Here is a 27,911-nt window from a genome sequence, read left to right as displayed (position 1 = left end):
CTCTGGTGGGCATTCATAGGAAACACAAACGTTTTCACCATCGTAAGACATTCATCCTTATACCAACATCCCAGGTCTTCTTGTCTCCAGTCTTCTGCTGTCATATTTTCCAAGTCTTTGATCAACCGGAAAGGGGCCTGAGCACGCAGTACCTAGAGATGAGCCTTCCAGGACACTAAGCGCAGCAGAAAAGGGAAAAGAATGAATGGAAAGGGGGCCGGGGAAGACAAGGAAAATAAGCAGAAGAAAAAAAAAAAAGTGCTCCAAGAAAAGTGAGACCTGAAAACCTGACCCAGTGCTATGAACTAGGATGTCTTCATGACGGCACTCTCAAAGGCTTTACTCTGTGTTTTTCCTTTGGATTATAATATTTGGACAGTTATATTTGGCAGTGAGTTTCAAGTTTTTCTCCTCTGACTGTAATTTTCTTTAGTTAATGCCAGCAGATCTGAAAAGTCTCATGTTGTTGTTTAGTCACTAAGTCGTGTCTGACTCCTTTGCAACCCCATGGACCACAGCCCGCCAGGCTCCTCTGTCCATGGGATTTCCTAGGCAAGAATACTGGAGTGGGTTGTCCTTTCCTTCTCCAGGGGATCTTCCTGACACTGGGATCAAACCTATGTCTCCTGAGTTGGCAGGCAGATTTTTAACTACTGAGCCACCAGGGAAGCCCAAATAGTCTCAAGTAAGTGTAAGTGTTAGTTGCTCATGCCCGACTCCTTGCGACCCCATGGACTGCAGCCCACCAGGCTCCTCTGTCCATGGGATTCTCCAGGCAAGGATACATATACCCCTAAAAATGAACAGAGGTGGGTTTTTTCTTTTTTATTGAGGTATACTTGATTTACAATATTATATTGGTTTCAGGTGTACAGCATAGTGATTCAATACTTTTATAGATTATACCCCATTTAGAGGAATTACAAAATAATGACATTTCCCTGTGTCATACAATATATCTGCTACTTATTTTTTATATAGTAGACTGTATGTCTTAATCCCATACCCCTATGTTGCCTTTTCCCCTTCCTCTCCCCAGTTGTAACCACTAGCTTGTTCTTTGTATCTGTGAGCCTGTTTTTGTTTTGTTGTATATATATATTTATTTGTGTTAGTTTTTAGTTTCCAGATACAAGTGTTAACAGAATATTTGTCTTGGTCTGTCTGACTGATTTCACCAAGCATAACACCCTCTAGGTTCATCTGCTGCTGCTGCTGCTGCTGCTAAGTCACTTCAGTCATGCCCGACTCTGTGCAACCCCATAGACGGCAGCCCACCAGGCTCCTCTGTCCCTGGGATTCTCCAGGCAAGAACACTGGAGTGGGTTGCCATTTCCTTCTCCAATGCATGAAAGTGAAAAGAGAAAGTGAAGTCGCTCAGTCGTGCCCGACTCTTAGCGACCCCATGGACTGGAGCCTACCAGGCTCCTCTGTCCATGGGATTTTCCAGGCAAGAGTACTGGAGTGGGGTGCCATCTAGATTGTTACAAATGGCAGAATGTCATTCTTTTTATGGCTAAGTAGTATTCCATTGTGTGTGTGTGTGTGTGGAGACACATAGACATCTTTTGTATCTATTCACCTATTGAACACTTAGGTTGCTTCCATATCTTGGTTATTGTAAATAATGTTGCTATGAATATTGGGGTGTACACATATTTTGTTTTCTTCAGATTATATACCCTGGAATAGAATTAATGGGTCATATGATAGTTCTGTTTTTATTTTTTAAAGAAACTTCCATAACATTCTTCATAGGAGTTGCACCAATTTATATTCCCACCAACAGTGTGTGAGGATTCCCTTTTCTCCACATCTTTGCCAACATTTGTTATTTGTGGTCTTTTTGATGACAGCCATTCTGACAGATCTCAGGTGATATCTCATTGTGGATTTAAAAAAAAATAATTTTACTTAATTATTTGACTGTGCTGGGTCTTTGTTGCTGCACAGGCTTTTCTCTAGTTGTGGCGAGCATGGGTTACTCTCCAGTTGCGGTTCACAGGCGTCTCATTGCAGCAGCTTCTCTAGTGGAGCACAGGCTCTAGAGTGTTTGGGCTTCAGTAGTTGTGGCGCATGGGCTTAGCTCACCCTCGACTTCTGGGATCTTCCCGGACAGGCATCAAATCCATATCTCCTGCATTGGCAGGTGGATTCTTTACCACTGAGCCACCAGGGAGCCCCTCATTGCAGTTTTGATTTACATTTCTCTAATAATTACTGATGCTGAGTATCTTTTCATGTGCCTGTTGGCCATCTGTTCATCTTCTTTGGAAATATGTCTATTTGGGTCCTTTGCCCATTTTTAAATTGGGGTTTCAAAGTCCCTGATGCTGGGAAAAATTGAGGGCAGAAGGAAAAGAGGGCATCAGAGGATGAGATGGCTGAAGGGCATCACCAATGCAATAGACATGAATTGGGGCAAATTTTGGGAGATGGTGAGGGACAGGGAGGCCTGGTGTGTTGCCGTTCATGGGGTTGCAAAGAGTTGGACATGACTGAGCACACACACAGACACACACAGAAGCATGGCAGGAATAGGGAAGAAAGAAAAGAGTAGAAAACAAATACAATCTACTAGTGAAAAGCCTCTAGTGATAGGGTGACTAAGACACTTTTTTTTTTTTTTTTTGACTAAGACACTTTTAAGAATAGATATGCCCAATATTAAATTTGAAGTTGTTTGCGTTTCTGTGCGGTAAACTCCCTTCCCTTTATTTGCCTGTTATGTGAGCAAATAGTTGGTGCGAGTGGCATCTGTAAAAGTTAAGGAAAAGATTTGAGTGTTAACTCTGGGTAAGCATTGTGTAGAACAGCACAACAGGTTAAGAAATCTAGCTAATCCCAATGCTGAATGAATCTAGCAGGAGCAGAGAACCAGAACTGACTGTAAGAAGACAAGCACTCTTGGAATGTGCAGAAATCTTTGGGAGGACATTGATCTTTCCATAATTCATAAAAGTGAGATTTTATGCAATCCTAGTTAGATCTTATGGAGCAGAGTGACTTTCTGGAATCAAATCTCAGAAGTATAATTACTGATCAAAGGGTATGAACATTTTTCTGGCTCCTTATGAATAATGTTGAATTAATTCATGATATTAAGTTCAAATAGACATTTAGCATTTTTCTACTTTAAACTGTCAGCCATATTAAATACAAAAAAAGAAAAATACAGAACAAGCTTTGAGAATAAAAAATATATACAAGCAGATGCAGTTACTGAATTAAAATGCTCACTGAAAATAACTATGTTCTGAGAAATTTTATGTTTAAATTTGAAATTTCCTGATTCAGTGTTAATTCCTTACAGCTTGGCAGTTAAACTTGACCTTCAGTCCCAGGGAGCCCAGGACGGCTGGTAGTAGGGAATTCCCAACTAGGTAAGGAATGGGGGCCATCTACACCAGACCTGAACTTGGAGAAGGATGAAGGTTTCCTCCTTAAAGTTACCTAATGTCTTTGGTTAAGAAGTAGAACCTGAGAGAGTCTCTTGTTCAAGTGGTTTAGTGAGGATATGTTCTCAAGTGAAGCAGAGTGAGGAAAGCAGGGTAAAGTTGAAGAAGACCGCTAAACAGGAATGTGGTGTCCAGCAAAGGCTGACTTCAGCCTGATCCCACAAGGAGCTAAAATAGGAACCACATCAGACCTGTTCCTCCTTGAGGTGAGGGATCAGTGTTTTGAACCTCCACACAAGTGAGATGGCAATTCTTTCCTAGAGCAGGTCTCAAAATTAGGGTGCATCATAATTACCTGGAGGACTTGTTAAAACAGACTGTTGGGCAGACTTCCAAAGTTTCTGATTCAGTAGGTCTGAGGTAGGGACTAGCGAATCTGTATTTCTAACAAGTTCCCAGGTATTGGGGATGCTGCTGGTCTAGGAACCACACTTTGAGAACTGCTGCTCTACAGAAGAGGACACTTGTGAGGTTTCAGCAGCCAACATTCACAGCACCCAGGAGAGAAGATCTGAGCAGCATTGACTCCAAGTACTAACGTGGCATCTTCCTCATGAAGGCAGACACCGGGGCTAGAAGAGTGGACCACAAGCTGAGGCTGGCTGGATTACATTTTTAGGTCTGACTGTCTAGATTCATGACATCCTATTACTTTTCTGCTGTCATCCCGCATCTCCAGCCAAAGCATGGTTGAAACATTCCAACTCATCCCCACATTGCTGTTAGACTTCAGGGAAGGGTCTGGCAGGTACATGAGACTTTAAAGAGGAAAACAGCTGCACCTCAGTAGGCAAGTACAGTGGAGTCAGTTGCAGTGGATGTAAAGAACCCCAAGAGGGAAACAAATATTTGGTGGCAAAACTCAACTCGACCACCATGGAAATTTTTGATGTCTATTTGGTTTTTTGTTTAAATTTTGTTTGTTTTTACTGCACTGTGTCTTCGTTGTACACTGGCTTTCTCTGGTTGTGGCAAGCTGGGGGGTGGGCTACTCCCCAGCTTTCATGGGCAGACTTCTCATTGTGCTGGTTTCCCTGGTTGCTGAGCAGACCTCCAGAGTGGCAGGCTCAGTAGTTCTGGCCCACAGACTTAGTTGCCTTGCAGCCTGTGGAATATTCCCGGATCAAGGGTCAAACCCATGTCATTTGCATTGGGCAGGTGGATTCTTAACCACTGGACCACAAGGGAACTCCTGTGTGTTGTGTTGTTGTTTTTTTTTGTTTGTTTTTGTTTTTTTAGTTTAAAGAAAGATGGCTCTTTGAGGCAACTTTTAATTTCATACTTCCCACCACAGCCCATAACAAAGAGCCCCGGCCCCTGGGGATCACCACCAGCTGAAGCTGAACGTATAGAAGTAGTCGGAGACCTTGGCTGGTAACGGACTGTTGTGTGAATAGCATACCTGGTACCCTTGGGCCTTAATGTCCATGTTCAGGCAGTCCAGGAGGTCACTGATATCCAGGGCTGCCTTCCAAGGCCCGAATTTGACCACTGACCTTTTGTTCGCCTCCAGGGAGCGCAGGGCGTCTGCGCAGTTTGCATCCTCCTTTTCGTTCCGTACCAGGCACACCAGGACCCGGGAGCAGCGCGCCGCCACGGCCTCGGCTCGCGCCAGGCGCACCATGAGCTCCAGGTTCTCGCTGTAGCCTGGCACCTGCAGCAAGAACTGCTTCCGCGCCACCTGCTCACCGAAGATCTGTGGCGTGTCCTCCAGGTGTTTGATTAAGGGCTTGATCTCGTAGTGCTGAGCCTCGCGGTACACCTCCGGGATGTGCTGGGTGGGCAGCTGCCCACTGCGCAGATATTCCAGGATGGGGCCAAAGTAGGTGCCGCAGCGATCGATGAAGAAGCGTCCCTCGGCATCCAGGCAGGCCTTGGCGGGGCTGGAGAACATCTCTGCCAGCTTTGAGCCTGGGAATTTCCTCAGGGTGCCCAAGGTGGTGGTATAGAACTCACCCCCCACGTTCAGCTCCACGACCGGAGATTCCTGGGGGGCACAAGAGGCAGAGTGACCAACAGCGCCATCTCCAGGGAGCTCATGATTCATTTTCATCCAAAGTATAATACCCTACAGAATTTAGAGGAGCCAACTGGCTTACTGGAATGTCCATCTTATGGAAGGGGGTTCTATTTATGCTACAGAGAGTAGGCATTTTAAGGGAGGGAAATATTTTGGTCTGAAATAAGAATACCGAATTCAAGCATTTGAATTTTCTCATTTAGGTCACATAATATTAGTGGAGGAAGCTGCTGTGGAAGCAAGCTGCAGGGACAATACTGCTAAAGTGTGTGGCCTGTGGCAAGACTTCCCCCTCCCTAGGCCTCAGATTCCTTATTCATAAAATAAGAATTTAGAGCTTTTGTAAAGACATGAGTTCCTGACAGGAATGCTTAGATATAAGACATAGTTTGTTTTGTTTTGTTTTTAAGGCATCAGGAAAAGGGAGAAATGCATTTTCGACCTTTTAGAAGGGTTAAAGAAACCATACATAAATTCAATCCAGGAATCATTTCTTTGGTACCTACTGTGTGTCCGCATCCTGTGCTGGGAATGGTGATAAAAATTCTTATTTCGTATAGATCAGAAATTCTGGCTGCAGTTGGCATGACATAACAAACAGAATGTGTTTGATGGGTACTTTTTCAAAATAAGGGCCTATGGGATTAAATAACAGGAATATCCTTGGTAGTGACAAGGTCAGTAAAACCAAATCAGCAGGTGTAAAACTGCCTCATAAATGGTAACATATGGTGCAAACATAGATTTAGCTGTTCATCAGAATTTTTAGAGGCCTCTTCTCTCGGGCTGAGCACTAAGAATGTGGATAAGACCCACGCAGTATCTGCCTGGAGATGCCCACAGGCCAATGCAGACAGGGACTTGAAAAGAGACTGAGGGTCAGGCTTCATTTGGGGGATACTAAGTGCTGCCCCACAGACCTAACAAAAATACCCGAATACTCTATTAGTGATTATTACACATGAGGTGATACATCAGTTATCATCCTTACAAACTAGCTTCCTGAACACCTTTCATCATTTAAAATCCATTCAATAAAGCATTTGGAGAAGGCAATGGCACCCCACTCCAGTACTCTTGCCTGGAAAAATCCCATGGACGGAGGAGCCTGGTAGGCTGCAGTCCATGGGGTCGCTAAGAGTCAGACACGACTGAGCGACTTCACTTTCACTTTTCACTTTCATGCATTGGAGAAGGAAATGGCAACCCACTCCAGTGTTCTTGCCTGGAGACTCCTAGGGACGGGGGAGCCTGGTGAGCTGCCGTCTTCGAGGTTGCACAGGGTCGGACATGACTGAAGCGACTTAGCAGCAGCAGCAGCAATAAAGCATGTATGCACCTACTTTGTGTCAGGCAGCTGGAACAATGAGGAACAAGCAGACCTCCCCTCACAGTCTATTAACTGTACAAAGCTACTAACTCCACCTTCACAGCAATCCTATGAAGAACGTAGTAAACCCCCATTTTCCAGGTGAAGAAACTAAGGCTTAAGAAGGTGAGGTTTAAGTTGCTCAAGATCAACCAGTTATTAAGTGATAATGTCACAGGATTTGAACTCAGATCTGATTTACCCCGAAGCTTACACTTAGTCATCACAGAAGTTAATTTTCAACCTTCAAACACCTCCACTCTTCATTTCCTAGTCATCCAACAAAATGTAGGAAGGACCTATTCCATCCAGGCCTTCTCTTAAGCAGATGAACATGACACAGTTCCTGCCCTTGAGGAGCTCACAGAGGAGAGAAGCAAACAGATGGTTTCAATGTGTAGGTGCTGAGGGGGAAGACTCAAAGGTAAAAGGGATTGGCTCTTTCTGTGGATGAGTGCTGGAGGCTGTCAGGGAAGGTCTCCTAGGGGATGCGATGGCTGTTGGTGTGGGAAAGATCTACAGTGTTGGACGGAAAGCTGGATTTCCAAACTGGACACTTGATTGTAGGTCATTGCAGGGCCAGGGGTATAGAAATGTCCTTCAGTCTGATTTAGGTGTGACTTCCTTTTCAACTTGTCTGTGGGCTCTACCTCTAAGATTAAAGTACTGGAATTAAGAGAGCTCAAGACTGCCAGATTTCGGGGGAAGAACCAAGTTGCCATAGCAACAGCTCCTACCAAGGGACAGTTATGCTAGCTGGAATGGAGAGGGGAGAAAAGATGCATTCTGAAAGCAGCCAAACAATTCAGCCTTGAGAAAAATAAGCCCAGGACCTGTGACTCTCTCCTTTTCCCATAAACCTCCAGGCTCTTTGGCAAGGGTGTTTGGTTAACCCAAAGGTGGTTCTGTAAACCAGGAAGTGAAATGAGAAGTTGCAGACTCTAACCCCTGAGTGGATTGATGATGGATTCTCCTCACTCCTCTACCACTGAAAGCTCACAGGTGCTCTTAACATCCCCACATTACAGGTAAGGAAAGGTCAGAAGGAAGGAAGTGAGGAAGTCGCTGTGCTGTGTGATAAGTTGTTTCAGTCTTGTCTGACTCTTTGCGACCCCAGTGACTGTAGTCCATCAGGCTCCTCAGTCCATGGGATTCTCCAGGCAAGAATACTGGAGTGGGTTGCCATGCCCTCCTCCAGGGGCTCTTTCTGATCCAGAGATTGAACTGTCTCTTATGTCTCCTACATTGGCAGGTGGGTTTTTACCACTAGTGCCACCTGGGAAGTGGCAGCTGGGATCAAATCCGTATCAGTCTGACTGCAGGACAGTATGAGTGATCTACTCCCACCCTTCCAACACCCAGTCCCACTGCTGCCAAGTTATTAGCTATGTTCCTGGGGCATCTCACTTCCTTCTCTGTGCTTGAGTGTGTTAGTCGCTCAGTCATGTATGACGCTTCGTGACCCCATGGATTGGGGCCCACCAGGCTCCTTCATCCATGGGATTTTCCAAGCAAGAATACTGGAGTAGGTTGCCATTCCCTTCTGCAGGGGATCTTCCCGACCCAGGGATGGAACCTGGGTCTCCTGCATAGCAGGTAGACTCTTTTTACCGCCTGAGCCACTCTGAGCTTAAGCTTAGTCGTCTATGACATAGGGAGGCAAAATGGATGAAGAGAACTCTGAGTCTCTTCAGCTCTGAAAGTTTAATGAATCTAATCACTTCAAATGTTGTTTCTGAAGCTCATTTCCAGATACTAAACAAAATAGTCTCCTGCCCTGATATCTTCACCCCCATTTCTTTAACACCCAAGACCTGGGCCCTGTTCCCAAGCTTCTTAATTCTGTCCCTTTTCCCTCCCTGTTTTCTAAAAACGCCAAACCTCTTTGGGAATCCCAAACCTCTTACGTCATCCATGAATACTGCTGTATTTGTTTCTAGCAGACAAAGACTTCTTTCCCATCCCTCTTCTAGACTACCAGCCCTTCCTCACGGCCCCTCCTTGTTGGGGGCCAGAGTGAGGTACTCCGCCCATGACAAAGGTCATGAGGAAGGAGGCTCGACATACGACATACGCAAAGGCGGGATCGAGCCTCAGGAGTCCCCCTGGAAATCCCCGAGCGTCTACCCCCATAACCAGAGCCTGCCTACTTTACTACTTTGTGCTCTTACCTACACCTCTGACTTTACGGGGGGCTGTCCCCCACCACCTCTTTCGGAGAAGGAGTTAACCTAGAGCTCCAGTCAATAATAATTCCTGGGCGTGATAAGAGTGTTTTAACCTACAAACTCCTCTGAAGGTTCTCTAGCCTGCCTGACAGGCTCGTCCAGCCACATGTGATTGCTCACAGCCTCCCAACCGTGAGAGGCACAAGATGCTTTAAACCCTCTAAAAACAGGTTCTTTAGAGAAGTTAGAAAACTATTAGTATAAGTATAATGGGCTGATCAGAAATTGTGTTGGTGAAGGGTTTTTCATTTGTTGAGCCAATGTTTGTTGCTAAGTCTCCACATCCCCTGCCCTTACACACATTAATGAATATATAGAAGAAATAAGTATTAACCTTTGATATTAATCACGTTAGACCTTAGGCTAAGTAAATTCTTTCCTTAACTAAAACCCACTACACCCTCACCCTGTAGGAATGTAACTTTACTTGGGTGGCGTCTGTTTTGAGAATAATCAGCCCTGGAGAAATAAGTGTCCTGATTGACTGACCGCTGTCACAGGGAGAGGGTCGTAAATTGTCAGCAGGCCCCCTGGCCAGAAGATGATGTAACACCCCTAAGACCTCTGTATACATTTGTATGAAGCACCTGACTTTAATAAAAGTCAGGACTGCTGTCCCCACGTGACTTTTGTATAACATCTCAGTGTATAAAAACAGACTCTGGAAAATAAAGAATTGGGATCAGTTTCTCGAAATACTGGTCTCCCCATGTCGCTCTCTCTCTCACTCTGGTTGAGTCTCCATCTGGAGCGCGGAACCCACCATGCTTACTAATTATGCCTGGGCTTCTAAGATCCGACCGGGGAGGCCTCAGTGTCTCCTCTCCTTTGGGAGAACGGAAGGACGCCTGCGGCCTACGTAAGTGGTGCAAACTTCTTGTCTTGAAGTTTTATTGGTCCCCCGCGTAAACCAAGCTACTCAGCCTCTTTTCTCCACTGAATTTTCCGACTGAGCTATCCTTATTCTATTACTCTTTATATCTCTAATTAATATCTAATTGAAACTATCGTATCCTGATCCTCGCCTATGCCGTCTCTCCTTCGAGTACCCTGGATCAGCCGGGGCTGGTCCCCGGCACCTCCTCCCCACCTGTTCTACCCAGTCACCCTGCTGAAGCATTCCTCGATGGGCAAGCCTGACCTGTGTGCATGGGCTGGGGAAATGTGGGTATCAGGCTAGTGCTGGTACACAGGGATGAATCAGACAGGCCCAACTCTAACCCCACCAAACATTCATACATTTCCTTACGTCACTCTTAGTCTAGTCAGTGGAGGGACATCTCCAGTCATATGTCCCCAAGCCCCAAGATCTCTCCCCACACCACAACTTGGACATTTTCCCACTGCGTCCTGTCTCAGTCATCTGAGCCAGAAACCTAGACTGAAATCTTGTACTCTGCTCATGTCCTCAACCTCCCCACACACAGGTAATGAGTCACTAAAATGGTGATTCTAAATGCCTGGTCAGATCCATGGCTCCTGGCTCCCTGGAATGTCCTCACCCAATCCAATCTCAACTCTGAAACCAGAGCAGTTTGTCAGAAGTGCAAATCTGATCTAGTCACTACCTGCATTAACCACTTCAGTGATCCCACATTTCTTTACAGGTAAACTCCAGACTTCTTAACGAGGTTTACAAGGCCCTTTGTAACCCTGACAATCAACTACCAAAGCCACTTACTGGTCTCCCTTCCCGACCCAACCAGAGCACGCTGGGCCCCGCTGTCCACAGGACGTCACTCGCTCACCACCCACGGTCCGGTCGCTCAGCCTTCAAGTTAATTGCTCTGGGAATTTTCTGGATGGGTTGTCTGCTTGATTTCAGAGGCTCATGTACTTCCCTCGTCATGGTACTTATCTCTGTCTTGTAATTTTGTCCCTTCATCTGAATCCCCCACACCGTGGAAGGTTCCTAAGGGAGGACTATTCCCAGATTCATCTTCATGTTACCAGTACATGCTGCAGGGCTCAGCACAGGGGGCTGCTCAATGTGTCTGTTGAATTGAACCGCACTTAGGGCTTTCCTGGTGGCTCAGAGGGTAAAGCGTCTGCCTGCAATGCAGGAGACCGCAATGCAGGAGACCGCAATGCAGAAAACCTGGGTTCGATCCCTGGATGGGGAAGATCCCCTGGAGAAGGAAATGGCAACCCAGTCCAGTACTCTTGCCTGGAGAATCCCATGGACAGAGGAGCTTGCTGGGCTACAGTCCACGGGGTCGCAAAGAGTCGTGGGCTACAGTCCACGGGGTCGCAAAGAGTCGGACACGACTGAGCGATTTCACTTTCACTTTCACCCTCAGCACTGACTCACAGGAGCACCCCGCGGTTCTAATAAAGGCCAGTCTTGCCCTACTTCGCATCAGGGGCCGTCCAGGCTTCCTCCCGCTTCCTCCCTCTTCTGGTAATTAATTCAGACATTTATTGGGCACGTTGGGTGGCCACGCCTCTGACCAGGTGACTTTGTCAACAGCCAAGAACAATAAGGCTGTCATCACCTGACTGGAAAATGCCATAGTCACCCCAAGGCTGGGTCTGCTTTCCCTTCCTACAAGCCTTCGAGATGGCACCTAGCCCGGCAGGGGTGAGAATGTTCTAATACTAGAGTGCACTGGGCTTTTTCTTGATATTCCCCTTTGGTCCACACTCCCCCCCTCCACCCCCTCAAATCCTGGGAGGAAACAGGCAAGCAGGAAGACTCAGGAGCCAGCCAGAGGGCAGGGGTTCGGGTTGCAGAAGGGGTGCGGTGGGGTGGGGGTGAGGGGACGATACTCGGGCCCGCCCCCGGTGGGGGCTTCTCCCACCGGCAGGAGGGGTGGGGCAGGGAAGGAGGAGGGGCAAGCCAGAGGGGCTGCGGGAAGAGACACAAAGCAGACAGGGAGGAGACCACACAAAGGCAGCCAAGCCGGAAAGAGGGCAACCAGGAGCGGCTGGACTGAGCCGGAACCAGCGCCGAGACCGGGGCGCTGCAGGAGAGATCGAAGCAGCAGGAACAGCCCAGGCGGAGAGCCCCCAGCCGCAGGCCCGAAGCAGGGGAACCCGGACCTGCGGGGAGGGAAGGGTTAGAGGGCCCTGGAAGGAGTGGGGAAAGGGAGGGCGGCGGGCCCGGAGCAGGACGGGTCTGCACGCGCGCTGCCGGCTTCGCACTCACCGTCCGCCGGCCCGCGGGGGGCGCGGCCCGGCCACTTGGCCGGGAGTTGGGCGCCGAGGTCTGGCTCATCTTCCCCGGCCCCGCGGGCGCTGGCCCGTGAGGGGTACCTGTGGCCGGCCGAAGTGCACCTGGCTCCCCCCCGGAGGTGGGGGAATCCTACCCAGGGTGTGGTGAGAGCCCTGATTGGGCTGCAGTCGGCGGTGACACCCTAGGCTGGTCACTGCCCCTCTCGTGTCTGGGTTGCTGGACAGCCAAATGGGGAAGGGAGAGGGAACTGACGTTGACGCCCTGGACCCTGTCCACTCATACAGTCGTGGGGGTGAAGGATGAGAAACACCCATTTTACAGGTAAGAAAAGTGAGTCTCCAGGGGAGAGTGGATTATATAGTCACCTCAGATCAGCTGCTGAAAGTGCAACAAATGCTAGGTACCTGCTGTGTGTGTTATTTTGCTGGTAAAATATAATCCTGGTGATCCGGGATTATTAATATATCATTATTAAAGAATCTGCCTGCCGATGCAGAGAACCTGGGTTTAATCCCTGGGCCCCCCCTGGGCCAGAGAGATTCCACATGCCCCGTGGCACCTAAACCCAGGGGCCACAACTAAGCAGAAGAGAGTGAACTCCGGGAGTTGGTGATGGACAGGGAGGCCTGGCGTGCTGCGATTCATGGGGTCGCAAAGAGTCGGACACGACTGAATGACTGAACTGAACTGAACTGAGAGCTTGTGAGGGAGAAGGCAATGGCACCCCACTCCAGTACTCTTGCCTGGAAAATCCCATGGATGGAGGAGCCTGGTAGGCTGCAGTCCATGGGGTCCCTAAGAGTCGGACACGACTGAGCAACTTCACTTTCACTTTTCGCTTTCATACATTGGAGAAGGAAATGGCAACCCACTCCAGTGTTCTTGCTTGGAGAATCCCAGGGATAGGGGAGCCTGGTGGGCTGCCGTCTATGGGGTCACACAGAGTCTGACACTACTGAAGCCACTTAGCAGCAGCAGCAGAGCTTGCGAGCTGCAACTGCTGGAGCCCACGGGCACTAGAAGTCCTCCCATCCCAGCTAGAGAATAGCCCCCTCCCCCTGCCACTAGAGAAAGACCCTGCACAGCCACCAAGACCCAGTGCAGCCAAAAATAAATAAATAAAACTTTAAAAAATTAAAAATAACTATTTAAAAAAACACAATCCTTATGAAATGGGGAATAACTCTTGGAGAAGGAAATGGCAACCCACTCCAGTACTCTTGCCTGGAAAATCCCATGGACAGAGGAGCCTGGTAGGCTGCAGTCCATGGGGTCCCTAAGAGTCAGACACGACTGAGCAACTTCACTTTCACTTTTCACTTTCATACATTGGAGAAGGAAATGGCAACCCGCTCCAGTGTTCTTGCCTGGAGAATCCCAGGGACGGGGGAGCCTGGTGGGCTGCCGTCTATGGGGTTGCACAGAGTCAGACATGACTGAAGCGACTTAGCAGCAGCAGCAGCAGCAGCAGCAGTATAGGCCTGCATAGTGACCTTCTAAAGAGGACAATATGGAAAGAGAGGAGAATAGAAGAGTAAATGCACAGTGGAGAAAATGACAGAGACAACTTTGCCAGGTAGTTATCCAGGTGATCAAGGTCAACAGCAGGAGTCAGAAATTATGATGATAATGTGTATCCTTGATAGAGTGTGATGAAAATGCCACTTTGTCTCGGTGATCCTCTTCCCCAAAACCCACGCATCCATGCATGTTAAAGTCATTTCAGTTGTGTCCAAGTCTTTGCAACCCCATGGAGCCTGTCAGGCTCCTCTGTCCATGGGATTCTCCAGGCAAGAATACTGGAGTAGGTGGCCATGTCATCTTCCAGGGGATCTCCCTGATCCAGTGATCAGACCGGGTGTCTCCTGTGTCTCCTGCATTGGCAGACAGATTCTTTACCACTGCACCACTTGGGAAGCCTCTCATGATTTATTAAGCAATTAAAAATAAACATCAGAGCAGTGTATATATACTATGGGAATTCAATATATAAGTTTATATCTATTTATGTGAACATATGGGCTTCCCTGATGGCTCAGTGGGTAAAGAATCTGCCTACAATGCAGGAGACACAGGAGATGTGGGTTCAGTCCCTGTGTCAGGAAGATCCCCTGAAAGAGGGCATGGCAACCCACTCCAGTATTCTTGCCTGAAAAATCCCATGGATAGAGGAACCTGGCAGGCTACAGTCCAAAGTGTCGAAAAGAGTTGGACACGGCTGAGCACAAGCACACACATGTGAACGTATACTTAGAAAAGTGTAGAAGGATGCACAGTGGATATTAGTGTTGGTTATTCCGTGTGAATGGGATAGAAATAGAGGGGAAATTATTGATTAAGAAATGGTTTTCTTGGGCTTCCCTGGTGGCACTCGGTGGTAAAGAATCCACCTGCTAGCCCGGGAGACGCAGGTTTGATCCCTGATTCGGGAAGATTCCACATGTCACAGAGCAGCTAAGCTGTGTGCCACAACTACTGAGCTGTGCTCTAGAGCCCAGAAGCCACAGCTTCTGAAGCCCTCGTGTCCTAGAGCCTGTGCTCCACAGCAAAAGCAGTCACTGCAGTGTGTACACCACGACTAGAGAGTAGCCCCTGCTTGCTGCAACGAGAGGCAAGCCCACACAGCAACGAAGACCTAGCTCAGTCAAAACAAGCAAACAAATCTGTAAAAAAGAAATATTTTTCTTAATACATATTTATATTATGTCACTAGTTGCAGTGAACATGAAAAAGTGTGAAAGAGCAAAACAAAACACAATAACAAAGACAAGCACAAGGCAGCCCAAGAGGAAGTCAGCTTTTTGGTGTGAGGGATTTGGAAAGGCTTCATGGGAGAGGTGGCCCGTAAGCTGGGTCTTGAGGCGGGGAAAGCTTTGTTGAGAGAAGCCTGCCAGGGACTCCTCCCAGCAGAGGGGTCAACTGTGCCAGGGAAAGGAGGTAAATGAAAATGATCATGTGTGGAGCGCACCACACTGAACACAGACTCTTGTATGAGTTCTTCCAAGCAGTTAGATTACTCTACAGATGAGAGAGCTGAGGCTCGGGGAAGTTCAGTGAATGGACAGAAGGCCACACAGCTGGTAATTGACAGAACCAAGCTTAAACTCCATGTCTTTCTCACTCCAGAATTCTTTCTGTGACTGTAAAGAATTGCTTTGTAAAAAAAAAAAAAAGAATTGCTTTGTATCTGGGTGCTGTGGTCTGAACGTTTATCTCCCTCCAAAAGTCACATTGAGACCTAATCATCAATGTGATGATGTTAGGTGGTACCTTTGGGAGGTGATTAAGTCATGAAACGATGGGATTAGTGTTCTTGTAAAAGAGACCCCCAGGGAGTTCTCTGGCTCCTTCCTTCCATCATATGAGGACTCAGAAAGAAGATGGCCGTCTGTGAACCAGAAAGTGGGCTTTCATCAGACACTAGATCCACCAGCACCATGATCTTCTACTTCCTAACCTCCAGAATGGTGTGAAATAAATGTTCTTTATAAACCACTCAATTTACAGTATTTTTGTCATAGCAGCCTGGATGGACTGAGACACTGGGTACAAGTGTACACCTTGAATACTATGACTTGCAAACAGGACTGAACCATGGGGAGACAGCTGTGACCTCCTCAAAGCAGGCCTCCCTGCCTGCCGCATCTGGGTTAGGGAGCTTCCCACGGGCCAGGTCAGCTCTGCCCAGCACATGAAGCCCCTTCCCCTCACATTGTCTGACTTCTCCCAGAGGGCTGATCAGCTGCATGGGCCAGGATGATTCCATGGGGAGGCTGAGTTCTGAAAGGTCATCACCACAGAAAGAAGGGCTGGACACTTGGAGGGGCAGTGGGCACTTCTGACAGCATCAAGAAGCCTGGGCCCCATTTCCGGCTTCTCCCCCAGCTCCAGCTGCCCTGAAATAACCTACATTCCTATACTTTCTTGAACTTTGTTTATGCTGTTCTTTGTGCTCAGAATGCCTTTCCTCACCAGCGCTTTCTCTCTGGAAAACTCCTACACAGCCTTTAAGACCCAAGTCAAATAGCCCTCTTCTTCCTTTTATATCCATTAGTACATTTGACCTTCACCATTCAAAATAGGAATTAGCACCTCTATTTTTACGTATGAGAACCCCAGGGATCCCAGAGGTGAAGTGCCTCTTTCAGAATCCTTCAGCACCAGGGGACAAGAGACGACCGGGTTTCCAGCTGTGGCTCTGCCATTCACTTGTAACTTTGGCCAGGTCCCTGCCCGTCTCTGGGCCTCAGTTCTCCACCTGTAACATGGTGGGGGTTGGGATATCGTTTGAGACGGTCTCTGTGGAACTGTCTTGCTTAATGCTACGCAACAAAGGAATTCAAACAGTACCTTGGTGTTGCCTAGAACTGGATCTTGTTTCCCTTTGGCCTGAATCCAAGAGCAAGCACTGCTTCCTTCTGCCCTCCTCTTTGTTCTTCTTCCTGAGACAAAGCTGCCAGCCCCTCTCCTCTCCAGGCTGCTGGGCTTCGGGCCAGCCGGCCAAGTGGCAGCTGGGACTCAGATGAAAAGGCCCTCAGAGGGCCGCCTGTGGCAGAGTGCCCAACCCAGCCCAGCCCAGGCCTGGCAGCCCTGGGCCCAGCTGTCGTTCGAAGCATCCTGCCACCACTCCCGCACAAGGCTCCCTTTGTGAGTTCCGCGGTGGCGGAGACCCCTGCCAACCCACAAGGACCCTCTTCTCTTCCCTCCGCCCTACGCCCTTTGAGGAATATCCAGGTGTTTATAGACTGGTCCAGGACTGAACCGGACTGGTCTGACTTTGGGCCAGGTTCTTTGGAGAGTTTTATTTCATCTTCAAAACAAATAGCAGGAAGTGCTATTCCCCTTTAGAAATGGGGACACATACCTGAGGGCCTACTATGTGTCAATCATGGTGTCAGGTACTAGGAGTTGGACAAGGACCTGTCTTCCTTCTTTCCCTCATTCCTTTCTTTCTTTCTTTTCTGAACACTAGGAGCGTTTCTTATTTATTTTTTTAAAAAAAGAAGTCATAGAATTCCCTGGTGGTCCAGTGGTTAGGACTCTGTCCTTCCACTGCAGGGGGCACGGGTTTGATCCTTGGTCGGGGAACTAAGATCCCAAAAGCTGAGCAACATGGCCAAACAAATAGAATACAATAAAAATAAATAAATTTTTAAAAATTAAAAAGAAATCATGTGTGGAGGACAGAGGGCTTCTCAGATGACACTAGTGGTAAAGAACCCATCGGCCAATGCAAGACAAAAGAGATGTGGATTCCATCCCTGAGTCAGAAAGATCCCTGGAGGAGGGCATGGCAACCCTCTCCAGTATTCTCGCCTGGAGAAACCCCACGGACAGAGGAGCCTGGTGGGTCACTGTCCGTGGGGACGCAAAGGGACACACTGAGCGACTGAGCATGCCATACAATAACTGTGGCCTCCAGCCTGTGTCTGAGTTTGGCCACTGTGAGGCCTAGAGGAGATCAGAGAGAAAAGGGAAGTGGGATCAGACTCTTTATTCCCCAGCTCCCTCCCTACCAGGTCCGTGTGAGTCAGCTGTGTCCCTCAGGCACCCTCTCCACACCCTCTCTGTGGTTCTGGTAGCCACTGTCCTCCTTTCAGGCCCCCGCAGTTAGCTGCCCTGAGGGACTGCACTATTCCTTGCTTCTCTCCTCAGTCCCTGCCATATCTCTGCAGAGTCCCTTCATAGACCTCTCCTTGAATCCCCAGTTTGAGGAGGTACCTGTGTCCTGCCTGTGTGTGTTTTTGATGGTGTGTATGTACTGCACGTGTGTGTGTGTGTGCGCGCGCGTGCGTTAAATGCGTGCATGCATCATTTCTATGCCAGTTGCTCAGCAATTAATCAACAGCTGGTACAGGAAGGGAACTGATCTTTACTGACACTCCAGGCAGGGCATTTGATATACACAGTTGGGTTTCATTGTCACAATTTTGTAAAGTGTTTTTAGCCCATTTTAAGGAAGATAAAACTGAGGCCCCAACTAGTAAAGGAACTTACCTTAAGTCCCACAGCTGCTAGGTAGTGGACCCAAGATTTGAAACCCATCCATATCTGGCTTCAAAATCTGTGCCTTTTTCCCACTTTGGGTCCTGCTTTCCAAAACGCCTGGTTCATTTTCATCCTTTAAGGTCTTAGTTTAAGTGTTACCTCTCCCAAGAGGCCTTCCTTCACCACTCTGTTGGAAGGAAGTCACCACTGATATTCTTTTTTTTTTTTTTTTGACATGTACACACTGCTTTATTTATTTATTATTAATTTATTTTTGGCTGTGCTGGGTCCTCGTTACTACACGCAGGCTTTCTCTAGTTGTGGACAGCAAGGACTGCTCTCCAGCTGCAGCCCTTCTGCACCGGCTTCTCATTGCCTTGTAGCTCAGAGGTTAAAGCATCTGGCTCCAATGCGAGAGACCTGGGTTTGATCCTTGGGCCGGGAAGATCCCCTGGAGAAGGAAATGGTAACCCACTCCAGTATTCTTGCCTGGAGAATCCCATGGACAGAGAAGCCTGGTAGGCTACAGTCCATGGGGTCGCAAAGAGTCAGACACGACTGAGCAACTTCACTTTCACTTTTCTCTTGTTGCATAGCACAGGCTTTAGGTTCACGGCTTCAGTCGTTGTGGCGCAGGGACTCAGTAATCGCAGCTCTCCGCCTCTGGAGCACGGGCTGAGTAATTGTGGTTCGTGGGCTTGGTTGTTCTGCAGCATGTGGAAAGTTCCCAGAACAGGGATTGAACCCATGTCCCCTGCACTAGCAGGCGGATTCTCACCCTCTGCATTACCAGGGAAGTCCTGATGTTCTTTTTCATAACACATTGTACTTCTCTTTCACAATGTGTATATGTTTGTTTATTGAATGTCTCTCCCTCATTAGATTCTAAGCTCCATAACAGGAGCCAGTCTCCATACTAGCCAGTCTCCATACTGGTTTTGTTCACCACTCTCTTCCCAGCACCTAGCACAGCTGCCTGCTTTACACCAGGCCCCAGATAAATATTTGTTAAATGGAAAAAGGACAAAGAAAAGTGAGCAAGCATTTTTTTAGTGCCGCATTTTATGTGGCTTATCTCATTTCCTCTTCACGGCTATTGCATGAGGTTATTGTCCCATCTCTCTGACTGAAGTCAGAGAGGGAATGAAATTTTCCAGAGTCACACAGCCTAGAACTGGGGTTCAAACTCATGTCTCCCTGGCGTCACAGCTGTGCATGTCCCCCCGTGCCCCTCTGCCCTTGGCAGCTCACAGTGAGGAAGAGAAGGAGGGACTGATCAGTGGAACCTACATGAATCATTCTTGGACAAACAGTAACTTGGGGGAACAAATAGTGACTGTGGCAGCCACTCCCCTGGGACCAGGCATTCCCAGGCCCTCCCAGCCTGGAAGCAACTCTCTTTTCTGTTTGCCCTCAGGCTCTCAGCCCTGTCCTACCTGGTCTGTGATCTTCTCCAAACACCCAGTTCCTTGCTTTTCTTGGCAGGGTTGCCCATGGCTCATCAAGTTCCCAAGGGCAGATTCTGAATACCGGGTATGTATCCTGGAGCTCTGCATGCAGGCCAGTTCAACAGCTGGTGCTAATACAGATGAGGGGGGCCTCCTGCTGTGTTTCCAGGACCACGTGTCAGTCAACTGGCACCTGGGAGGATCTTTTCTTTCCTTCCTCCTTTGCTCTCAGACCCTGTCTACTTTCCTCTTTAAAATCATCATTGTCACCAAATGGGAAACTTCTGAGATCCTGAGTTATGTTTTTTGTCATGGCCTAGGTAATGGTTACACAGGCGTGTTTACATTTTGCGAAAATTACTTGGGTTCATTCCTCGGTATCTGAGTTATACTTCAATTAATTTTTTAAAAATTTTATGTGTTTATTTTCTAACCGCTCTAGGTCTTTATTCTTGCATGCAGGCTTTCTCTAGTTGCAGTGCTCTTTAGTTGCGGTGTACCTGCTTCTCACTCTGGTGGCTTCTTTTGCTGCAGAGCATGGGCTCGAGGGCACATGGGCTCAGTAGCCATGGCACTTGGGCTTAGTTGCTGCCTGGCATGTGGGATCTTCCAGGACCAAGGCTCGAACCTGTGTCCCTTGCATTGGCAGGCAGATTCTTAACCCCCGGACCGCCAGGGAAGTCCCAAAAGATTTTTTTTAAAAAACCCATTGCTAAAAAATAACAACAAACATTGCTACCCATTCTTGCCCCTGGCTCCCCCTACCAGACCAGCTGTGAAATGGGGATCATCTTTCCAGCTGTTTTCCCTCAATCCTCCCCAAGGGATACCCAGAGACCCTTTTCATCTAAGGGCTTCTGACGGAATTCTGCCCAGCAAAGATAGTATAGATCAGCGTAGCTGACACGGACAGTGCTGCAAGTCCTGGGACCTCCAGAGTCGGTGGATTCTCACTCCTGGCGGGTGGTGCCTCCCTCTCTGAGCCATCCCTTGGGTTCCTGGCCTTTCTCTGGTCCTATCTGAGAGCTGGAAGCCCTCCTATCTCTTCCCCAGACCTTGTTTTTCAGGTTATGCTGTCAGCTATTTATTGGCTTGCAGGGCCAGTTTTTTGGGAGCCAGTTACTATTTACCTACTGTCACTGAGAAGAGCACATCCTGCAGCCTGTGTTCAGGACCTCTGCCAGCTCATCCTCCTTGGGTTCCTGGAGAAGAATTAACTGCATCCTATCCAGCTCCTCTTTCACCGGCTGCCCAGCCCCAGGGTGCAGGCCCCACCTGATTACCCCAGACAGGCAGTTTTTCATGCAGCCCCAGGACACCCTAACCCAAGGAAGGGAGGGGGGCCGCCCACTGAACGGGCAGTGGTGGCCGAACTTCCAGCAGCTGAACCCAGGGAAAGTGTCAGACCAGGCTTCTGGTGCCCAACCAAGGCCAACTCCTTAAACCAAAAGGAAATTTCTTAGACCATCAGTGTTCCCTGGGCTTCCCAGGCGGCACTAGTGGTAAAAAACCCACCTGCCAATGCAGGACACGTAAGAGAGGCAGGTTTGATCCCTGAGTCATGAAGATCCCCTGGAGGAGGGTATGGTAACTCACTCCAGTATTCTTGCCTGGAGAATCCCCATGGACAGAGGGGCCTGGCAGGCTACAGTCCATGGGGTCGCACAGAGTTGGACACGACTGAAGCGACTAAGCATGCACACGTCAGTATTCCCAGGGGATGGGCTCAGGGGGCCCAGTGGCAGGAGCCTGGTCAGGATCACACTGCAAGACTGAGTGACTTCCACTGTCGTGGTCACAGGTGGGCCTCCGGCTACACCAGGGGCAGGCAGAAGAGGAAGCCAATCATATGGGCTTCTGCAGTGTGAGTAGGGACTAGGAATTACCGCCCTGGCAGGACTTTGATGGGAATGTCCCCTACAGGGAGAGCAAGAGGCTAGTGAGGAAGGGGTAGAGGCTGGACATGAGATTGACAAAAAAGAAAAACAAGACAACTTCCTCTTAGCACAGTATTGAACTGAGCTTGCAGAAGACTTTGGGTCAGGGCAGAGGCAACGCCATCCCCATTATACCCATATCCACGAACAAAATTGGAATCATACCTTTATTATTATTATTTTGTCACATCCTGTAGCGTGCAGAACTTCCCTGACCAGGGATCAAATCTGCACCCCCTGCAGTGTAAACACAGAGTCATAACCACTAGACCCCCAGGGAAGTTTGAATCACACCATTTTAAAGATTAATTTAAACATGTACTTATCTTTTTTTCATCTAGTGTTGTGAAGATTTCCCCCATTTTATTAAGGGCTCAACTATACCACTGTAATGGCTATATCACAGTGTGTCATAAGAATGTATCATAAATCTATTAAACCACATTTCATTTCTGCCTTCATTCTTTTTTCTCCTTTACCATAACTAGCACTGCAAGGAGCATCCTCTATAGCTAAGATATTGCACAAGGAGTATGCACCTTTTTTGAAGATCTATTCCTCATTGCCAAATGACTAGGAAGGCCATACCCCTTACCTGGGCACACAGGGTATGACTGCCCCTCAGTATGTTTTTGCCCGCTGATCAGAGACTGACCTCCACTGCTCACCCCCAGAAAACTGCCGGGGAATGCTGGTGAGGCTGAAAATGCAAGTTGGCTTATTGGTAGGGCCTGAGAACCAAGCCTGACACCACTGGAGTCTTCCTGAGATCTGACGAGCAGTTTTTTTCTGGACAGATCCAAAATGCCAGCTGAGGTGCTCACCCCACTTTCTGCTCTGTGTTGTCTTTCCTTTGTCTCCTCCTCTTCTCCTTCCTGCTCCCTTTCCCCTTTCTCTATCGTTCCTTTCTATGACTTCCCTCAAATTCTAGTCATTTTGCTTTCTTTCCCTCTCTACTCCTTCTTCCTTCACCTTTTAATTCCTCCCACCCCCGGAATGAATTCAGCCTTGTTTCTGTCTCTTTCCTCTTCTCCTCTCCTCTCTGTCTTTCACCCACCACTTCTGTTGCGTGAGTCATCATTTCCCCAGGGAGATAAACTTTTCCTTGATGGGCCCCAGTTTGAATGAGGGGTGAGTTTGCCTCCCACAAAGGGCAAAGCTAACAGAATTGGGAGTTGCTTGGTAACCAGGGTGACTCAGGGCTTCCAGGTTGGGAGACACACAATCCATCAAGATTTCCTTAGAGGCTTTGTCACCCTAAGGGTCTGCTCACAGTGCCTGATGACTCATCAGGGCAGCCTTGGCTTGTTGGCAGCAGGCTGTGGGTTGGGGTGTCACAGTTAATGACGTTGCTGCAGGGAAGAGGGCAGATGCTGGGGGCCCGGCAACATGGCCGCATGGCTCTGTTTCTCATTGTGTGTTCTCATATCACGTTGATCAGGTAGGATGTCTATAAAAATTCAGGTTGCTGGGCCCCAGTGCACTCTTATTAAACCAGACTACCTGGAAATGGGGGTCAGAAACCTTCCTGTGAAAAGTGATGCACAGGCTGAAAGGTGTCTGTTAGATTTTTGAATGCACACACCCTATGTCTCAGCAGCCAGCAACCCATTCCTCAACTTTCTGCGTGATTTGTAGCAGCTTTGCTTGTTATCAAAAACTTGGGGACAACAAAAATGTCTATTAATACAGAATGGTTAAATAGATGATAACATCTCCTACTGTGGAATAATATTCAGCCTTTTCTTTTTTTTAATGGGGCATTTGTAGAGCCAGAAAGTAGATTTGAGGTCACCCTAACCAGAGGTTATGGAGAGAGGGGCCAGGGAGCATGAGGAGTTATTGCTTAATGGGTACAGAGCTTCTGTTTTGGAAATAGTGGTGATGGTTGCATAATATGGTGGATGTAATTAATGCCACTAAATCATACACTTAAAAATGGTTAAAATGGAAAATTTTCTATTTATACACACACACACATATATAATTTAAAAAATGAATGTGGTAGAATCATATGCAATAATATGGAAAGATATCCAAGACAGACTGTTAAGTGAAAATGGATATTGTGGATGAAGCTGATCGTAAGAAATAAAATTCTGTGTGTGTGTGTGCATATGTGTGCCAGGAAAAGGCGATAAAGAATCATATCACCCTCTTAAAAGTGTTTGTCACTGGACGTAAGGCTGGTGGGACACACAGGAGAAGGAAGATTCTTTGTCCTTTCTGTAATATCAAAAGTAAGTGCTGGTCATCAATCAAAATGGCTACCATTAAAAACTCTACAAATAACAAATGCTGGGGAGGATGTAAAGAAAAGGGAACCCTACTGCACTGTTGATGGGAGTGTAAGTTGGTACTGCCACTATGGAGACAGTATGGCGGTTCCTCAGAAAACCAAAAATAGAGCCATCATATGAGCCAGCAATTAGATAAAATTCTAATCCAAAAATATACATGTAACTCTATGTTCATAGCAGCACTATTCACAATAGCCAGGACGTGGAAGCAACCTAAATGTCCATCAGCAGAAGGATGGATAAAGAAGAAGTGGTATATATACATAGTGAAATAATACTAAGCCATAAAAAGGAAAAAAAAAAGAATGCCATTTGCAGCAACATGGATGCAGCTAGAGATTATCATATGAAGTGAAGTAAGTCAGAAATTGACAAATACCATATATTATATCACTTATATGTGGGATCTAAAATGTGACACAAATAAACCTATTTAGGAAATAGAAACAGACTCATGGACACAGAGAACAGACTCCTGTTTGCCAAGGAGGAGGGGTTGAGAGAGAGACAGAGTGGGAGGTTGGGGTTAGCAGACGGAGCTATTATATGGAAAGGATAAACAACAAGGTTCTATTGTATAGCGCAGAGAACTATATTCAGTATCCTATGGCAAACCATAATGGAAAAGAATATAAAAAAGAATATATGTATGACTGGATCACTTTGCTGTACAGCAGAAATTAACACAACATTGTAAATCAACTAAAATTTTTAAAAATGCTGGGATTATAGGTGATTTTGCTTTCTTTTTGAAACTGTTTTTCATGCAAACAATGTAAACACACTCAGCCAAACAGTTCCATCCTTGCCTTCAAAGAGCTCGGAATCAAGTTGGGGAGATGGGTACAGATCGAGGTAATCATAACAGAACATGAATTGTGGCAAGGCCTGTGGAAGTACGGAGGAGGGGACATCAGGGAAGGCTTTCCAGAGAAGGAGACATTTTGACTCTGGTCTTCAAAGACCTCAAGGAGTGAGGCAAGTGGAGAAGTGGAGTAGAACTCCTCTGGTGGAAGGAAAGGCAAAGTGAGAGCAGACGTGAGGTTTGGGAGCTCAGGAGCTGACATGCAACTTGCCTGTTGGAAATGGCTGGAGCATGAAGAATTTACCAGGGGAGGGACAGGTTTGTGTTCTGGGAGTATCCTCTGGGGAAGTCTTTCCTGGGTTGAGGTTACAGACAGTGCTCTCAGGCCAAGGTTGGAAACTAATAAGACATAAGCAAAGACTTTTCCATTCACCTCAGAATTTCAGCTGAGGCCTCCAAGGCCAGAGCTGCTGAACTTAAAATGAGTTTAGAACTCAGGAGGCGGGGAGGCAGCAGGGCTAAGAGCCATGTCCTCAGTTACCTGCCTGTCAAAGAGAGAATGTCCCCCAGGAACCCTACCGAAGACTCTCTTCAGAGAGATGTCAGGGCATTCACTCTGCCTGTCCCCCAACCCACAGCTCACCAGGAAGGGGAAGGACCCTTCCCCCTCCCCCTCAAACCAGGAGAAATAGACTTTGGGAGAACTATGTGGGGAGCCTTGGAGTGGGGAGGCTGTGGATCTAGAATCTGGTGAGTTGGGGGGTAGTTCCTAGCCAAGGGGCTGCACTTCCAGCTGCGTGATTCTCTTAGGGCACATGTAGACTCCACGTTAAGGAGCAGAATGAGGCCTTCTTGGGACTTCCCTGGTGGTCCAGTGGTTAAGACTCCATGCTTCCAATGCAGAGCGTGCAGGCTTGATCCCTGGTTGGGGAACTTAAGATTCCACAAAGAATCAGGAAAAATAATAAATCATTAAAAAAAGAAGAATGAGGCCTTCTTGGAGAGGACCCTGTTGAAGACAGCTTCCACTTAGGGGACTCCCACAGAATGAGGCTGGACTTGTGAGGAGGGATGCAGAAGCTGAGGGGCTGTAAGCACCATGAAAGAGGAAGCGCACTTCTTTTTAGGGGTGCTGCAACCAAATGGTGTTGTGGGTCTCCAAGGAGCCTACCAAAAGTGCTCCTGAGGGAAAGTGTCAGCATCTGGAATCTTTCAAGACCAGAGGTACTGGAGAAGACTCTGGAGAGCCCCTTGGACTGCAAGGAGGTCAAACCAGTCAATCCTAGAGGAAATCACACCTGATTTCATTGGAAGGACTGATGCTGAAGCTGAAGCTCCAATGCTTTGGCCACCTGATGCGAAGAGCCAGCTCATTGGAAAAGACCCTGATGCTGGAAAAGATTGAGGGAAGGAGAAGGGGACGACAGAGAATGAGATGGTTGGATGGCATCACCGACTCCATGAACATGCTGCTGCTGCTAAGTCACTTCAGTCGTGTCAGACTGTGTGTGACCCCATAGATGGCAGCCCACCAGGCTCCCCCATTCCTGGGATTCTCCAGGCAAGAACACTGGAGTGGGTTGCCATTTCCTTCTCCAATGCATGAAAGTGAAAAGTGAAAGTGAAGTCTCTCAGTTGTGTCCCACTCTTAGAGACCCCATGGACTGCAGCCCACCAGGGCTCCTCCGTCCATGGGATTTTCCAGACAAGAGTACTGGAGTGTGGTGCCATTGCCTTCTCCGCCATGAACATGAGTTTGCACCAATTCCAGGGGATGGGGAAGGACAGGGAAGCCTGGCCTGCTGCAGTCTATGGGGTCGCAAAGAATCAGGCACTACTTAGGGACCGAACAAACGAAAGACCAGAGGGCAGTGTCGTGGGTAGACCTTCTTGGCTGTGACTTTTCCGCTCCCTCTGCCCCCAACTCTGGAGAGCCAGAGACAGCCCGGGAAGGAGCAGGAGGAACAGAAAGTTCGCAGGGGAGGGAGACTGCCCGGTGCCCTCCCTAGCCAGCAGGTGTCCCAGCCAGAGGGAGCTGGACCCGGGCAGGTTTGCTTTAACGCTTGCCCACGGCACGTAGATTACCTGATTATAAACGAGAGACTCTCTAAAAGCTAGGAGACCTGCCAAGATTTCATCCCTGGAAGAGTAAAGCATGAGTGCGCAGAATCGGTTCTAAAGGACAGCTGTCAGACAAGAAAGAAATAGGCTTCGCGATTTCCAGCTGTTGAGTCAAACCTCTTTCTTTAATAAAGAGCTCGGAAACATTAATGACGCCTATCTAGCGAATTGGGTCTTAGAACGGTTTTCCTCCCACTCTCTCCCCATCGTTCAATCCTTTTCATCTAAACGAGACGGACAATTACCTCTTGGAAACGCGTTTGTTTCCGCCCAGGGACCCAGAGGCTGGCGCGGGCGGAGCCGCGGTCCTGGCCTGCCCCGCAGCGCCCGCTTCTGTCCGGAGCTGCAGTGGCCGGCCCCCCCCCCCCCCCCGCCCCGCGGCTGTTTCGCGTCCGGCTCTGGGGCTGGAACCCCGCCCAGTCTTCCTGGAGTCTGCAGGGTTTGAAGCGACGCATGCCTTCGTGTACTGAATGGTCACTTGAGAGGTGTACACTTGCCACTGGGGTGAGAGCCTATCCGATGGGGAGGGGACTTATCTGGTCAGAAAGGTCAGCCGCAGAGCGTGGGGCTGGGCGAAAGGGGTGAGGTGGAAAGTGGGGGAATAAAGATTTGGAAAAGCTACTGTGGAGTTCCAAATTGGGAAAGGAGTATGTCAAGGCTGTATATTGTCACCCTGCTTATTTAACTTACATGCAGAGTACATCATACGAAACGCCAGGCTGGATGAAGATGAAGCACAAGCTGAAATCAAGATTGCCTGGAAAAATATCAATAACCTCAGATATGCAGATGACGCCTGCATATGGCAGAAAGTGAAGAGGAACTAAAGAGCTTCTTGATGAAGGTGAAAAAGGAGAGTGGAAAAAGCTGGCTTAAAACTCAACATTCAGAAAACTAAGATCATGGCATACAGTCCCATCACTTCCTGGCAAATAGATGGGGAAACAATGAAAACAGTGACAGACTTTACTTTTTGGGGCTCCAAAATCACCACAGATGGTGACTGCAGCCATAAAATTAAAAGACACTTGCTCCTTGGAAGAAAAGCTATGACCAACCTAT

The 27,911-nt window shown here is 48.0% G+C and overlaps 1 protein-coding gene and 1 long non-coding RNA gene across 2 annotated transcripts; both read right to left on the bottom strand.

Moving 5' to 3' along the window:
- Positions 1-810: 810 nt before the first annotated feature.
- Positions 811-12,456, bottom strand: KCTD14 (potassium channel tetramerization domain containing 14). The gene is made up of 2 exons (XM_061406158.1): positions 12,224-12,456; positions 811-5,445 (listed from the first exon to the last, which is right to left on the bottom strand). The coding sequence occupies exons 1-2, from the start codon at positions 12,290-12,292 to the stop codon at positions 4,783-4,785; spliced, it is 732 nt and encodes a 243-aa protein (XP_061262142.1). The 5' UTR covers positions 12,293-12,456; the 3' UTR covers positions 811-4,782.
- Positions 12,457-20,399: 7,943 nt separating this feature from the next.
- On the bottom strand, positions 20,400-27,208 carry LOC133241083 (uncharacterized). Its single transcript, XR_009734515.1, has 3 exons — positions 27,095-27,208; positions 22,219-22,323; positions 20,400-20,888 (listed from the first exon to the last, which is right to left on the bottom strand). It is a non-coding gene; the product is annotated as an uncharacterized LOC133241083 (long non-coding RNA).
- Between the last annotated feature and the right edge of the window lie 703 nt (positions 27,209-27,911).

The sequence above is a fragment of the Bos javanicus genome, chromosome 29 (genome assembly GCF_032452875.1).
Source record: "Bos javanicus breed banteng chromosome 29, ARS-OSU_banteng_1.0, whole genome shotgun sequence".
Taxonomy (NCBI): Eukaryota; Metazoa; Chordata; class Mammalia; order Artiodactyla; family Bovidae; genus Bos; species Bos javanicus.
The sequence above is the reverse complement of the archived record's forward strand: the minus strand, read 5'-3'. Positions and strand labels throughout refer to the sequence as shown.